The 17,192-nt window shown below is 48.0% G+C and overlaps 1 protein-coding gene across 1 annotated transcript in view; it reads left to right on the forward strand.

Moving 5' to 3' along the window:
* Nucleotides 1–17,192, forward strand: part of HCN3 (hyperpolarization activated cyclic nucleotide gated potassium channel 3) — a 167,234-nt gene that overhangs the window by 124,453 nt on the left and 25,589 nt on the right. The window contains exons 4-7 of the mRNA XM_086947398.1: nucleotides 8,271–8,489; nucleotides 10,512–10,658; nucleotides 11,488–11,728; nucleotides 13,858–14,022. Coding sequence (XP_086803524.1) covers nucleotides 8,271–8,489; nucleotides 10,512–10,658; nucleotides 11,488–11,728; nucleotides 13,858–14,022 — 772 coding nt within the window. The remainder of the gene's footprint in view (nucleotides 1–8,270; nucleotides 8,490–10,511; nucleotides 10,659–11,487; nucleotides 11,729–13,857; nucleotides 14,023–17,192) is intronic.

A 17,192-nucleotide genomic window follows, 5' to 3' on the forward strand; every position in this document is an offset into this window, starting at 1 on the left:
ACCTGTCGTTTAGCAAAAAGGAGGAGGAGTGCATGCAGTTTTCTGTCACAAGGTTCCGTGTCCCTGACGTAGCCCAACAGGCCAAGGAGCGGCGATGGCGTGTCGTTTCTGCTCAAAATTTGGTTGATAGCTGTAAAAACATCTGTCCAGTAGTCTGTCAGTTTGGGGCAGCTCCATGCCACATGTATGAAGGACACATCTTCCCTCCCGCACTTCCAGCAGGACGCATCCGTGCGGATGCCCATGCGATGAAGTAGCATCGGTGTACGATAGTACCGGTGCAGAAATTTAAAGTGAATGAGCCGCATCCGGTAGTTCGGGGACAGGGCTGTTAGTTGTTTACAGCAGTACTCCCACATGTCATCTGTGAGGGGGACCTCCAGATCCGCAGCCCAAGCAACTTTGGCGGTGGCCACAGTGATAGGGGCCTGCTCTTGCATGCAGTTGTAAATCCTCGATACCAATTTTTTGGGAGAGGGCTTCGACAGTAGGTTCTGTAGGGCATCCAGTGCCTGCGGCTCTTCCGGGAAGTGGGGTCCCAACTGTTTGCAAGATTCCCTAAGGGAGTGGTAAAGCAGCGTGTCCGCAAAAGATGCAGGTTGGTCCCCAATATCCGTGCTCAACTCAACGAAGGTGCCTTCAGGGTATAAGTCGGCGAATGTGTGCAGACTTTTCCCTCGGAGCGTGAGAACATCTCCCCTGGCAGCTAAGCAGGGCAACAGCGGGTTCCCCCGCAGTGGGATCGCAGGCGCGTACAGGGAGGTGAGGCCAGCTCTTCTCTGCAGTTCGCGCCAGGTCCAGCGCACCATTTCTACGGTGTCAACCTCCACTGAGGGGCGCGTAACTTTCCCGTAGAGGGCCACTCGCAGGGGCAACGGGGCTAACGCAGCCAGTTCCACCGCCAAGTGCGGTTGGTAGGGAGTAGGGAAGACCCAAAAATGCAGGAACTGCGCCTGTGCACATAGAGAGTAGAGCTTCAAGTCGGGGGCCCCCAGGCCCCCCTGCCGAAGTGGGAGTGTAAGCAGGTCCCAGGAGATCCTCGCCTGCCCTCCAGCCCAGACCAGTTTCAACATCAGTGAGCGCACCCGCGCATGGAAGTGCGATGTCATGGGCAGCGGGATGTTTACAAACAGATACAGGAATTTGGGAAGAATCACCATTTTTGCTAACGCTATTCGTGCAACTAGGGACAGAGGTAATTTGTTCCACACCTCAATCTTCCCTTCCATCCAATCCACCGCCCTTCCAAAGTTCAGGGACCATAGTTCTTGCACATTTCGGCTGATCCATATCCCCAGGTACTTAACAGCCCCGTCCTCCCAACGTATAGGGTAGTCTGCAGGCGGCCAACTCGTCTCATCCGTTAGTGGAAAGGCTACGGACTTGGACCAATTTATGGATATACCCGCCAGGCCCTCAAACCTCACAAACTCACGGAGCAGCGGGTTCATGTTGTCTTTGGGGTTGACAATGTACAAGGTCACATCGTCCGCATATAACGAGATCAAAAGGCTCCGAGAGCTAAACCCGATACCCCTCGCAGTGTGGTGTTGTCGTATCCGAGCCGCAAGCGGCTCCATCGCGATGGCGAATAGAAGGGGGGACAGTGGGCACCCTTGCCTGGTTCCTCTAGTGATGTTAAAGGATCCAGACACCAGGCCGTTTACGCTAACTCTGGCTCTGGGTCCAGTGTATAGCAGTTTGATCAGGGTCATGAAATTATGACTGAAGCCCATTCTTTCCAGCACCTTAAATAAATATGGCCATTCCAAAGAGTCAAATGCTTTGGTCGCGTCCAGGAACACCATCGCTGCTTGCACAGATGGGTGTAGGTAATGAAGGACCGAAAAAATGGTTCTCAGGTTATGGGACGTGGCCCTACCGGGGATAAATCCGGACTGGTCAGGCAAGGCTATAATCGGCAACATCGGCTGCAGCTTGTCTGCGATTATTTTAGCATATATCTTGGCATCTACGTTGATGAGGGAGAGGGGTCTATATGAGTCCAGGAGCATCTCATCCTTGTCAGGTTTTAGAAGCGTGATTATTAAGGCTTCGTGCATGGAGTCAGGCAGGGAGTTCAATTCAAGGGCCTCAACAAACACGGAGTGTAGTTTCGGCGCCAGTTCATCCACATAGGTCTTGTAAAAGGACGTTGTCAGGCCATCAGGGCCAGGGGCCTTGTTCGCCGGCATGCTTTTTATCACCTGAGCGATGTCCTGGACGGTAACAGGCAGGTCCATGTACTGTCTGTGGTTGTTGTTGAACCAAACCAATGCAATGGAGTCAAGGAAATTGGTTAAGGAGGCCGGGGCTGCGGGTTGTTTAGAGGCGTATAGGGACGTATAAAAGTCAGTGAAGGCGCGCAATACAGCCTCCTGGCCTACGGCTATTGATCCCTCCTTATCATAAATAGCGTGGATGTAGTGTGACTGTGTACGAGGGTCTATCAGCCTGGCAAGCGTTCTGCTGGGCCTGTCCCCCTCTCCGTATCTGCGGGCCTCAGCTCGTCTCCCCAGAAACCGCACCTCTCGCTCCGCTTCCTCATGAAAGGAAAGCAGTTTCGTCTTGATATCACCTGCCATTGCTAACGACGGGTTCAAGCTAAAGGCTGCATCTAGCCCTCGCAACTCCCCTTCCAGTTTAGCAAGGGTGTCACGAATCGTTCGCAGCACACCCGCCTGTCTCGCTATGCACTGACCCCTTATTACCGCTTTAAAGGCATCCCACTCAACAGCCTCTGAGGTGACGGAGCCTGCATTCTCAGCGAAGTATTTAACAATGTCGTCCCTTATCTCCTCAACAAATACCTGGTCCGTGAGTGCGTGTGGGGGTAATCGCCATGTGAATGCTCTGTTAATGGTGTCAGGAAGACATAGCTCAAGCTCACAAGGGGAATGGTCCGATAGGGACCTAGCCTGTATTTCGACCCTCGACACCCACGTCGCAACCTCAGGAGACACCAGCCAAAAATCCAGTCTGGACCAAGCTTCTTTGTGGCACGTGTAACATGTCCCCATCCGCACACCAGGGTGACGTACTCTCCACACATCCTACAACAATCCCTCACTCATCACATCGAGGATGGCCTGGCGCGCATGGGAATGCATAGTTCTACTCACACCTCGCCTGTCCGTGCTGTCGTCAAGCACAACATTGAAATCTCCCCCCAGCACCACAGATGAACAGTCAAGCAACGCAATTTGCGCCCATACGTCCCGAAAGAAGCCCGGGTCGTCCACATTAGGACCGTACACAGCTGCCAGCACAATAGGCCGCCCCTGCAGGGAGCCATACAGGATCACGTATCTGCCATTCACGTCCTGTACTTTAGCGCGTTCCCGCCAGTCCAGCCCCCTGCGCACAAGAATAGCCACCCCTCTGGCATAGTTGGAGTAAACAGCAGAGTACACCTGGGACCATCTAGAGTTCTTCAATCTGGGCGAGGGAGTGGTATTAATATGCGTTTCTTGCAGAAAGCAGATATCAACATTATGCCTGGCCAACGTGCCATGCATCAATCGGGCTTTTCTGTAGTCCCCGAGGCCTCTAATGTTCCATGTCCAAAGCTTAATCCCTCCCATATCCGAAGCGTGTCAGTGTCGGGATCCTCCACGTCCCAGTCCGCCCCTCACACCCATAATGGAAACCACAGCTCCTCGCCACTAACCGCGCGTATGAAAGTGAAAGTATAGCATCTTGCACTATGCACCATGTCAAAACATAAAATAACAGGTCAACAAACCCCCCCCATTCCCTTCCACCCTCAGCAACCTCCCAATTAGGTCGTGAAATACCCCATAATAAGGCACACAAGGTGCAACCGAAACCCAACAGCAAAAACAGCTGGAGACACCCCATGGGGCGTGGTGTGCCCAGCGAACAGCCCCGTGTGACCGGGGTGGCTACAGTCAGACATAAGGTTCCATGAGTTCTGCGAGACCCCCTCCTCGGGATCAAGTAGTCTAACCGCCTCCAGAATGTCCATATTTAGTAGGGCACCATGAAGCATAGCTGAAAGTCCTGGGGCAGGACACAGTCTCAACCAGTTCGTTCCCAGGGAACAAGTACCAACAGCCAGCATGATGAATCCCTGCCAACCCATGTGGCTCATGAGGAGGTGAACCCACGACATCCCAGTACCCACATTAGAACACCATTTAGTCATTGTCACTTAGCTGTTCCGTCGTATCTTCATGCCTGGGCGATCTTCTCCTGGCTCCCGCACCGCCGATGTGCTTGGCGAACTTGAGCGCCGACTTTGCATCCGTGAAAAAATGGGTGGTGTTGTCGTGTAGTACCTTCAACCTTGCAGGGTATAGCAGGGAGTATGGCACGCCTGCCTGTAGTAGCAGTTTCTTCGCTGGAAGGAATTCCTTACGAGCTGCTTGTACCAGGGGGGTGAAGTCCGGATAAAAGGAAATTGTATTCCCTTTATGAGTGATTTTGCCCTTCTCCCTCGCCAGGCGTAGGATCAAGTCCCTGTCCTGGTAGTTGATTAGTTTAGCGAGGATGGGCCGGGGGGTAGCACCTGGCGGCGGTTTCTTCCCCAGCGACCGGTGCGCTCTCTCGACCGTGAAGACTGAGGACAGGTGCGGGTCGAATAGCTCGTGCAAGAGGTCCGCCACATACGTCTCCATCTTGTCGATGTTTGTTGTCTCTGGAATACCCGTTATGCGTATATTGGATCTACGGGAACGTGCTTCCAAATCATCCGACTTGGCTCGCAAAATGTCTAATTCTCGTTCCAGAGAAGTGATATGCTGCTTGGCGTGCTGCTGGAATTCACAGCATTCAGTTTGCCTGTTCTCTAAGCAGTCCAGCCGAGTCTCATGCACGTCCACCTTGGTCTTCACTGACTCCAGTTGCGCAGACATGGCGTCGAGTTTGGTATCGATACTTTTCAGGCTGGATCTCACCTCCATGATGAGTGCCCCGAAGTCAATATCGGCTGGCAGCCCCTGAGACGACGCCTGTTCACCCCCAGTATCCGTAGTAGGGTTCTTCGGAGGGCGCTTGTTGTCGAAGCTGATCTTGGACTGTTTGGCCTCGTTCTTCCCCATCGTGGCAGCTGGGCCCCAGCAAAGGGTGGTGCAGAAGCGTCTTGAAGCCTATGCGGTTCAGGTGCGTCGGCCCGTGTGAGGCAGGGGCTGTGCAGGGGGGGGCCGGGGAGCTTGGAGCTGCAGGCTGGTAACAGGTCTCAGTGGCGTGATTGCACCCCGCACGCGATGCAGTAGCGTGCCAGGCAGGCCAGCCCCAAGGCTTAAAATGGCGGGCTCAGTGCTAGGATCGTGGTAGCGGCGCCGCGACCAGTGATGCGGCAGGGCGGGCGGTCCTTTTATAATTTCAGGGCTAGAGCCCCACAGTTCTGTGGCCGGACAGGCAGTACGCCGGTGTCTCCCGCAGCAGGTCGCGAGGGCAGAGAGGACGCCAGCGGGAGCCCCGCCGCACGTAGTGCCGCTCACTGCGCCCCGTCCGCTACCGCCAGCGGTCACAACAGGGCAGGATCGGGCACTCACCTTGAATCGGCCGGTCCGGCCGCCCCACGTCCTCTCCGCTACGGCGACAGGGCCAGTTTCTGCGCAGGCGAAACCGCCGTCAGGCAAGGAGTCCGGCTCCCGATCACCCCCAATCCGCCCACAGGTCTCTCGATCGGTTCAGGGTCCATAGGGGTCCGCCAGGGTACGCCTGCAGGTGCGGCGCCGCCGCCGACAAGTTTTCGCGCCCACGGCCTCCGGTCCACCCGAGGCCTCCAAAGCCTCGGGCTGCGGTGCGCCGCGCCGCCCAGGACTATTCACTTCCGCCCAGCGCCGGGACGGGCTGACCGGCCGGCGGAGTGTTGAAAGGCTCCGGTTCCCGGATGTCTGCTGCAGCACGCACCAAAATCACGCTCCGGATGCATGAAGGTGCCCTCCGTCAAACCCCGAGGGAACGGGGGTCCGCAGGTTTCAGGAAAAGGATTACTGGAGGATTATTCGGTGTAGCCGGCGGAGCTCACTCAACGAGCGGCCATCTCGCAGCTCGGCTTAGCCACGCCCCCGGCAGGCACTAGACTTTATGTATGATTGCATTTGGTATTTGACGAACAAAAAATGCAGCCAAAGGGCAGCAGATAGATTTACTGAGTCAAAAGCAAAGATGCAGTCAACAAGAGATTGGAAGATAGTTGCGCCCTGAGGGGAGACGGTGGCTGTTGCTGCATCATGATGTAGTGTTCTTCAAAGAGGTGTGTCTTCAGCTCTTTCCGTGATTGGAGCAGGGCTGTGGCAGTTCTGATGGATATGGCGACGCCTTTTCTGATCCTGGGTGTCTAGAGGGAAAAGGCCTGTTGCCTTCTATTTCCTTGTTTTGTGTTTCTTCGTCTCCAGTCTGATGGTGCCCTGGCTGAGGGTGTTCTAAAGTCCACCGGAGATGGTAGGACATTAGTCAGATAAGCGTGGGTGCTGGCTGTGATGGTTTGTTGATGATTCAGCTGGTTTTGAAGATGGTGCGGGTCAGCAAAGGAAGCCACTGGAGTTCCACAAGGGTTAAGAATGAGGTGGTCCTATTTTTCAAGTCCCTGGTGAGGAGTGATGAGGCAAGCTGCGCCTGCTAAGTGTGTGACACTACCCCAGCCCAACTGGAAGTCCAGAGGCAATGTGAGCATGAAGTTTGGAAAATTCTATTCTACCTTAGCTCTGCCAGCATTTCAGAAGCAGACAAGGACAGCCTGTGACCTTACCTCACCCCTAGAGGTCTCTCAGGCAGAGTAGGCAAGCATGACATGTGTCTGGCCTTGACCCAGCAATGCCATCCTTTCACAGTCTCTGGCCTTACATGTCACATGCTCTGCCCTGACATAATAGCATTTTAAAGATGGAACAGCCTGACCTGTATCAGATTCTTTTCAGAGGGGGCGTGGCCTTGCAGTTTGTAATGGACATTCACTTTTGGGGCCTGGTCGGAACTAATTTGCCCATGGATGTTGTCTGTCTGTAATGGCACATTCAAGGTAAGAAGTGATAGAGGTGAATATGGACCAGCATATTTAAAGATGGCTAAGATTTCACATTCTGCCCATCCTTTGTGTGCCATCTGTGCCATGACCCTCCTGGCCTTGTCAAACCTGGCATTTGACTCCCTCTGACCCAGCCCTGCTGAGGCGCGGTTGCCACAAAGACTTGTGAACAATTAGGAGGGTTCTGAGCTCCAAATTCCAACTGTTTTAAGCCCAATCTATTCAGATTATACCATTTGTTTATTTACTTTAGTCTCGTTTGAAGTGTAAAATAAAGGGTGGCGTTGAGTGTAGTGCAGAAACCAGACGATTTGAAGATAAATTAGAGCGGCAGCGCTGAGAGACCTTCAGCATCCACAGAGTGGAAACGGAGAGTCCCAAACTCAACGGTGAGAATGCAAAGGAGAGAAGGAAGACAAATCACATACTTAACTCCACATTTATGTACATTGATGATATTTCTATATGTTTCTATGTATATATGTATGTGTATACATCTTCATGGTAAGTGTATGGGGAGTAAGGAATAGTAAACAACATACACTTATCTATATATACTTAGCATCACAATGTTTTGGTTGTCTCTATTTTGGCCACAATATTGTGTGTCTCGCACATCTTAGGTGTATCAGGTGCATGATGTTCCAGTTGAGTTCGGTGATGAGCATTGTGGTACTGTACAGATGGCCATGGAAACTAAGATACTGCGGTTGATCCCTTTGTTGGCCCTTTAAAAGCTGTTTTTGGGCAAATACCATAGAGTATTTGGGTTACGACTGGTGTTGACATAGGGTTTGGAAATAGGACAGGCAGTGCGGTTTGCATTCCCTTTGGGCCGCAGACCCTGGATGTGTCAAATAAACATAGTCTTTGTTGGTTCTCAGATACATGAGATCTCCAACGGTTAAGTGTTGCGGACTTCTTCAGTGCTACTGCGCTTGTGGTCTTCAATAAATAAGACTATATTGAAGACTGTATTCTTTTTAGTGCACATAGGACCTGATTCATTAAGGTTACGAATGTGGAGTCTCCAACTCAGGGCGGAATCTCCGCACTGCAGAGCGTGCGCCGTGCGAAGATTCCGCCCCAAGTGCAGAAATTCTGCCATGACTTTAGAGACTCCGCACTCGTAACTTTACTATGCATAAGTACGTTTGTGAATCGGGCCCATAGTGTGGGGAGAGCGTTGGCCCGGCTCTCCCAACCTTCATTGTGCACATGTATTTTTTACTTCTTCTGCCTTCGTCTCCTCTGATCTCTTTGTCTGCTGCAGAATGAATCCTGGGGGAAGCAGTACTCGCACGCCCTCTTCAAGGCTATGAGCCACATGCTGTGTATTGGATACGGACAGCAGGCCCCGGAGGGCATGACCGACGTCTGGCTCACTATGCTCAGCATGATCGTTGGTGCCACCTGCTATGCCATGTTCATTGGCCACGCTACGGCGCTAATACAATCACTGGACTCCTCACGTCGCCAGTATCAGGAGAAGGTGAGCAGAAATGTTTTAGAACTAATGGATGTGCCAGATATTATGGTCTGGTTGCTCCCAAGCCTCCTAACTCAGTCTTTCCATCACTATCACACTCTCCGCACTTGGTATTTCTACCTTTTGATCGATCATACCGTTGATTTAGTCAACTGAGTTTGGCCGTCTTTGGATTTGTGGTACCCACCAGAGAAAGGTCACAAATTATAGTGGTCAGGATCTTGCAAGTTCCAGTCTCACCCTAGTAAGTCTTCTCTGCTCTCCAAGGATTCTATATGACCTCTGAGAGGAGATGTGATTTAGTCTAAAAAATACCCTCTGGTGGTGGCCATGGGGCCTAACAGAGGGTATGTAAGCTAGGGGCACCGATATCCTCTAGTTACAGCAGTTTGTGGCCTCATGGAGGAAATGTAAACTACTGGAGGTATGAATCAGTGACCGAGTTGTGGTATATTTTAGGAGATGTAGATGAGATGTAAAGTATAGAAGTGGTCAGGATGACATGCTGCAGTGAAGTGGAAGAGAAATGGTCAGTGGGTGAGACACTGTTCAAGGAGTTATGGAGCAGCTGTGGAGATGTAGTCTAGACTCAGGGCCTAATTATCCGATGGACCGCCACAGTGGCGGCGCAATCACCACCCAATTGGCGGTCTGGCCGCCTTATTACAAGTTGGGCGGTCGGACCGCCATGGGACCGCTGCAACCACCTGGGATCAGAGATCCCTGGTGGTATTGCGGATTGTCTTGGGTCCACAATATGGTTTGCTGTGCCGCTGCGGCACTACCAAGCATTTTACGAGTTTCCTTTCGGCCACGGTTTTCATGGCAGTGAGCCAGCCATTAAAACTATGGTAGAGAGAAGACGAAGGAGCCCTACAAGGCCCGTTGTGGCCTTAGTGGCATGGGGTGCATGCAGGGTGGGGACATGTTGTGCCCCCGGTGTACATGCACACCAGTTCCTGCACGGTATGCATTGCAGAGTCCATGCGGTGCTGGAACTGCCTTTGATGCTCCCATTGCTGTGCCCATTTTCAGAGGCACCGACGTGGGACTTATAAAGAAACGTCCGCCAGACAAGGGAAAATTCGTAATATGGCGGGCGGTGCTCACACAGCTTTGGCGGTGTGGGAGTGTGGTGGTGGCCCTGCTTCCACACCGCCAAAGTCCTATTCAGGCCAATAGTCTAATTGTGAAGATTAGATCTGGAAGAGACTTTCTATAGTAGTAGATATTGAATTTAGGGATGGATACGTGTCCTAATGTTGGAGAGGTAGATAGTCTAGTGACTTAGATATGGTCTAGAATAGATGTATATAAATACCTGGTCTAGAGAGGAGACATGCAGGTATAGATGTGGTCTAGTGGTGTATATTGGATCTAGGAGAGAATTCTTTTAGTAGAAGAGCTACATTAAATGTGGAGATAAGTTATAGAGTTGGAGGCAGAGGTAGCTAGTCTCTTAGATGAGGTCTAGGTTTGTACATACATGGTCCGGAAGTTGAAATGTGGATTAGAGGTAGAGATGTCGTCTTGTGGTGGAGATCTGATCAGGTAGAGCGGATGTGGATCAGTAGAATATGGGTGGATACAGAGCATATATTCTATTGTTTAAATTGTCTAATATAGAACCAGGAGATGTGTATTCAAGTGGTGGTTCAGGACTAATGCATCCATTCTATGACCTTGTGTTTAACCTCATGGTCACATGTTTAAATTGCAGTTAATCCACTCAGCCTTTCGTGCTTCTGCGGTCAATAAAGTGACCACCATTGTGATAGGTAGCAATAGAAAAATAAGGTATTTTAGTGTCATTAGAACCAAGGGTGAATATGCCTCTTATAAATCTTATTGTTCCCTTCTTCCCCTCCAGGATGCATTTCGGTCTTCCGTAACGCAATATTCTGACTCCCACAGGCCCTGGCCTGTAAAAGTTAGGGTCACCTGGAAGTGAGCTATCCCAGTTATAAAGAAGTACTTATAGAATTGTGTCATTCCATGTACACTATAAACCCCTTTCTCTTTCAGTACAAACAAGTGGAGCAGTATATGTCATTCCACAAGCTGCCTGCCGACACCCGCCAGCGGATCCATGAATACTATGAGCACCGGTACCAGGGCAAGATGTTTGATGAAGAAAATATTCTTGGGGAGCTGAGTGAACCATTAAAGGAGGTAGGTGACTAAGAGGTGTGTTCCTGAGAATGCAGGACAGGACCAGAGTTGTAACCCGCTGGCAGACTTAGGAGGCAAAATGTGTGTGATTGGCCTTTGCCTGGTTTTGTGTCTCCGATGAATGATGCATTCGCTACGTACTCACAGGTTTAAATTCCAGGCAATATACTCAGCCTTTCATTTCTCTGAGGTTGATAAAATGAATACCACTTTGTTGGGTTACTGTCAAGATGAACTAAAGGGTAAACATGCGCTTTACAAATGTTATGTCACAGTTACTGAAGGGCAAAGAGACTGTTCAGTCAAACGAGTCACAGCAAGGAGACAGATCACATTGTTCCAAACTCTAGCAGAGGAGGAGACAAAGTGGGATGTTTCAGTCACTACCATGCCTTTGAGTTAAAGATCTAAGCAAATACTACGCCCAGAAGGCCTAAAATGAAGCACAGTCTATCCCATGTGCTGTATGTAGCACAGCAGGGTAGCTTAGATTATTGCCTTTCATAAAACAGGCAAAAAGGAGAATTTCCCCACTAACAATCAGCTTCTAAGGTGTGCTAAGTAGACCCCTAGTCTTTGTCTGGCAGCAGAGTGAAAGATAGTTCTTTAGCAGAGTCACAGTATGCCACAAACATTGCCAGTTTCTAAGCTCCCTTTCAGGATGACCGTAGACACTTCTGTTAAGTAACCATATGGCCAGAGGTTCCCAGATGCATATATCTGTTAGAAATTCTTTCAAGTTTCTTATAGGTTAGTCGGGATCTAGAAGGCCACACTGTCAAAGAGGAATGACTGTGACCACTGACAGACACTTTTCTATTCCCATTAGGAAATTGTCAACTTCAACTGCCGGAACCTGGTGGCTAACATGCCACTGTTCGCCAATGCAGATCCAAACTTTGTGACAGCCATGTTAACCAAGCTACGGTTTGAGGTCTTCCAGCCGGCTGACTACATCATCCGAGAGGGGACCGTCGGGAAGAAGATGTACTTCATCCAACATGGTGTGGTCAGTATCCTCACCAAAGGCAACAAGGAGACCAAGCTGTCTGATGGATCCTACTTTGGAGGTGGGTCACATTCGAGAACTCCAAGAATGTATAAGGCAACATTGTAAGATGTTAAAAGGCATTTGACTAGATAACGTAAGCATGTGCATTCAGTCCTGAAAAAGAAGCAAACATGGACTTTAAAACTCCATAGCACTATGCAAAAATATGAACATGTGCAAATATGACAAATCATATAAATATGAACTATGACAACAGAAGGTCTTGGAAAGTTGGATAAATGGTTTAAAAGCAGATATGTTTGAGATTATTTTGGCAAATTGATAGGATGAGGTTAGCAGAAAAAGAACAGGCTTCCATACTTGTGATAAAGGAGAAATGGCAATAGAAACAGAGGCTTTACTGGGTCGCCTATATTTGTTACCAAACCTTTCCTGTGATAGATATGTGTGTGCACCTATCAAACTTTGCTGTATTCAACTTCAAGAGGTAAATGAAGTTGCAACCCAAACCTTTAAACCAGGCAGTGATATTATGGCTTCACCAAGGAATAAGGGTTTTAATATCTAGTTGCACAAACAACTGTTCTTATGGTTTCATCTAGATTATTTCACCAATTAAGGATACAATAATGCTAGCAAAATGGATTAATCCTAACAACAACACTCATTGTTTAGGTTGGACATGAAGTATTTTACAGAATACTAAAACAATCAAAAACATTCAGAAAGTTGCTTCATGTGAAAGTCAGTGCAGGGTACATGTGTTGTGACAGTAGTAACAAAAAGTGTAATACAACTAGTAAAATTAAAAGAACATACTACTATTTCGTATTAGACATGGTAAAGGTCTGAGAACTCATTGTGCATGTTTTATAGATTCCATTATGAGACAAAACCATTGCTCAAACTTGTTTCGACTCTTAATTCTAATTGAAAATGAAGTCTTCATCTGGACAAGAAGAAAGCATCTCTACTCCAACTAGCTTAAACTCCAAAATAACACAATAGTAATTGTTGGTGGATGCCAAAAGTGAATTAAGCATGTTATTCATGATTTTATGGGGTAATTATAATCCCTCATTTTACTATATTAAATGATGGGAGAAGACGCAAATCCTTCAGGCACAAATACCAAAATGGAATTAAAGATGTCTCAGTCAACTATTCCCTCTGGAATCCATCCAGTTTGCAGATCTTTTAAATATACTATAATATACTTCATGTTGAACTTATAATTGTGTTTGCTGTTGTTATGGTTGACCCCAGTTTGTGAAATGAATGAAGCCATAAGTACAATAGACTGGTACTGATAGTGTCACCAGGGCCAGAGTTGGGCATGAGCTCTGGGCCCAGGTCCAGAGCACCTATTCAGTTTGGCACATAAGGAACTAACCAAATGAACTAATTTAACCAATTTACCCACCCATGCCAGTTGACTTTCTTGTGTTTTTCCATAAACTAGTTCCAGTTTCCCCCTGTTTCACTTCCTACTCGTCCCACTTTCTTGTCCCTCACATCTCACCTCTTGCCATCTTTCACTTCACCCCAGCTCTCTCTGGCCACCCTCTCACCTGGCTTCTCACCTTCCAATTGGCCCTGATCAGCAGGAGCTTGATATGGCATGGGTCACTCAGATGAGGGAAAGGAGGGAAAATGTGTGTTCAGAGGCAGTTACCTCTCTGAAATAATCAACCAGGATCTGACTTATAACCTCAAGAGAGCCACCCCACTGGGATCACCAGCAGCAGCAATCTAGAGGGGAGCAGTGAGAGGACCAAAAAGAGCACCAAATATGGTTTCGCCCAGGGCATTATCCGAGCAAGGCCTGGCCTGGAGAGTCACAATTATTTTTGGAGGTTCTGTCATTGAACAGAAATCATGTACCATTCACAGTCAGTATTATGTTGAATAAAGAAGTGTGAAATAAATGGGTCTTATAAATACTTTCCTTACGTGCCAAAGTTTGCCAACTTTTTATGGGGCTACAGCAAACTATTTCTCCCCAATTTGGAATAAATATGTGCAGGTCGTTATGGGTAATTTTTAAATTTCCTCTTATTAACAAAACATGTTTGCTGTACAAAATTAGGAGCAGGGTGTTTGGTGGACAAAATGTGTCGTGAAAAGTGTAAGTAAAAAAGTAAACATTAAAAGCAACACAATTTTTTGGGGTATATTTCCACACAGAGATCTGCCTCTTGACCCGGGGAAGGCGGACGGCTAGCGTGCGGGCTGACACCTACTGCCGCCTCTACTCCCTCTCTGTGGACAACTTCAATGAAGTGCTGGAGGAGTACCCCATGATGAGGCGTGCTTTTGAAACGGTGGCCATGGACCGGCTGGACCGAATAGGTAAGGAGAATCTCAATTTCACTGATTAGGCTCAGATTTACTAACACTTAATGGCTTATTTCCTCACGCTGAGTCAATTTCCTGGACTCTGCACAGTAAAAAAGGTATTACACGGTCTTTGGCCACCATTTCAATGAAAGTGAATTGAGAAGCTGATAGGGCAGTAGCATCGCTTTCTCATCTTGTTGCATGAATTTCATTAATAAATCAGAGGGTAACAACAGGAAACTGCCCATCAAACAAAGTCACTTCACAACATCAATGTGAATAATGCAATTTCAGATTGTCGAGTATGCTTTATCTCTTTTTGGTGTACATCCAAGAATGCAACTCATCACCAGTCCCATCTTTCACCCTTCTTGTCTTCCAATTCATGAGCACGCCTCTCTTATACATAAATGAAACCTGCGTTGTATGTTGAAGTCCTGTCTCCTTGAAATGTCCCATGCCACTAACCATGCCAAGTATGGACCATGGCCGACCAGTGATCCCTGACCTGTTTGGGCCAAGCCTTCATCCATAGTCCACAGCCCTGTGGTATATGCCAGTGATGACTTTATTCGGGGAATGCGCAATAAACCACTATCGCCTAGAACGGTGATGGAGGGTATATTTTGGTCAATGGTTATATATATCAAGATGCCAAAATCTGCCTGGTATTAACAAATTAACCTTGTCCGGCAATAACATTTGGAATTTCAGAGTTTAGACACTGGATCCTTTGGAAAGAGGTGTGACCTCATAGTCCCAACTCAAGGAACTAAACTAAACCTGGGGTAAATGCTATAGGGTGCATTTATTATGGTGGAATATTGGCAGCCTCATGACACAGCGCTGTGGCCCAAGTCTACGTTGAGTCTTCCCACGTGCATGCGGTGTGGCTTAGATAGGCAACACATTGGCAACTGTCTACTTTAAAACCCTTCTTGCTCGAGCACCATCCAGGCCCGTTGCTGTGCATCGTGTGTTGCGCATCGTGCCTTCGCCTTACTTCACACAGCCTGCAAGGGCGAGTCCCAAGACGGTCCCTCATTAAAATAGAACCAGAGCAGGTGCCTGCATGCTCACACCCTGTAAAGCTCTAATGAGGCATCATGGACGCTTGTTTTGACCAGTCTTGGTTTCTACTGCTCCAGGGTTAAATCGCATCTAAATAAATGTTGACTTATTGTACTGGCCACATCTGCCATCCTACTTGCTGTGCTGCAGAAGCGTGCAGGGATTTCTTAATAATACAGCGCCTCCTGCAGCACCTTGTTCATACTGAGTTGCACCACTCGAGTTCTTGAAAATGAACTAATCCTGCACTATTCCTAGCTATCCCTGCCTACGCATGGGTGTTAGTCCTCCATCTAAGCACTACTCTAAGTGTGCACAGAAACCAGTATTGTACAGTGACGTTTTAGGGTTTCAAAGCATATCATTTGGCTGAGTTCACCAGAGACATTGTTGTTGTAAGACAAGAGTCCAAAGGATGCTTTTCTCACTCCCATGATGCATTATTCCACTCTAGTACGGTGGCGGGTGTGCGTTACGCAGCTGCGCTGTGTAGAGGTGGGCAAGATCCCAAATACATAGGGGGCTCACCAGGCAAAGAAGCCTCTGCAATTTCTGAAGGTCCATTAGTCCAGGGGTTCCTCTAAGGAGAAGAGCTCTGTCGCTTTCTAAGGATGATTGACTGATCTGAAAGAGATCTCTTCTTGCGTGAATCCAAACTCAATCCTAGATGTCAGCAGAGGTTGCTGGATCCTGATTTAAACCCCTTCCCAGTATACTGAACGTTGACACTCCCCTGGGGCTTGTTGACAAAAGCGCTAAATCCTCTTATGCACAATATCATTGCATTCCGCAGCCCATCCAAAAAAAGTCATCTGTTTGTGGATGTGTGAAAGCAGGCAGCTGAAATAATCTGTACCTAAATAATTATATAATACATACCAATCATAAAGAAATCTATATTGGCAATTACCTGTTAGTGCGAACAATCTGCAACCAATTAATTACAGATTGTCACAGTTTTCGGACAAGAATGACGACCGCTCTATAAATTAGGTCTTTCACATTATACAAACCACACTTGACACTAAGTCCTAAGAGCATCACCTGTCTGAGGCATGTTCAAACCTGTCTCAGGCAAGCCCTTCCTCTCAGGCTGGACTGTGATGAACCACTGGTTCATGTATGATATGTTGATGAACAGTCTCAACAGCTGCCACATGTAAATAAACCATTCCCATGTTACAGAATGACCCTTTCTAATACACCTTACTGGGCAGGTACTGCAAGACAACTTTATTCATGAAGTCTGATAAATAAAGACCTTTCTTCAGCCTTGGAAATGTTTTAAGTCAGGTCCACAGCTGCCATGGTTTTAAACATGCTCACTCACATACCAACCAAGAGCAACATGCCTTGACAAGCCTCATATTATCAACATGTATTGGACCTGTGTGTGTTCAAGCAGCTGATGAAGTCCTAGTGGACCATAGTCAAAGGCAGATGGTCTTTCTGTTTCTTACCTTAATTGTTCTATTGGATCGTGCAATCTCTGTAGAGATGATCAGTGTGACCTCAATCACCAAAAATACTGAGGATGATATGATGGATACTGGAGAACAGACATGCGGCTTTTGGACATAGGTCCCACAACACCTCATAGCCATGACAACCTCTATGGGTGGCATGGTATCTTTACCCAAGAATATTAAAGTTCACTTTACATTCCCCTACGTACCACAGTTATACACGATATAAACACCAGATATGATACACTGTAATCGCTGTAGGGGTCTTCTAAAAAATGGCTATTTGGCCAACGGTGTGAACTTCTTAAAACAGTGAGCTACCTCAAATAGATGTCCTTATGTCTGGTGTAGCCTTTCCCAAAATCGTACTGTTGGTGTAGGTTGAGTCCTGAATGGGCGTGGACCAAAAGCTTAAATAAGGTGTATCCAGGGCTTTAAGTGGGCAGGGGCTTTATGTCATTTCAAAGAGATTCCTTTCTTATATATGCTAATTGGAAGATATAATCACCCAATAGTGATCTGAATGTGCGTGCCACAGAATCCACAGGGGGTAAGATGGGTGGCAGTGGTGGGCAGACAGTATTAGCAACTTCTGGGTATTTTTCAAGCCCAAAATAAACAAAAAGTAAACATTTTTAGGAGGGT

The sequence above is a fragment of the Lissotriton vulgaris genome, chromosome 12, assembly GCF_964263255.1.
Source record: "Lissotriton vulgaris chromosome 12, aLisVul1.2, whole genome shotgun sequence".
Lineage (NCBI taxonomy): Eukaryota > Metazoa > Chordata > Amphibia > Caudata > Salamandridae > Lissotriton > Lissotriton vulgaris.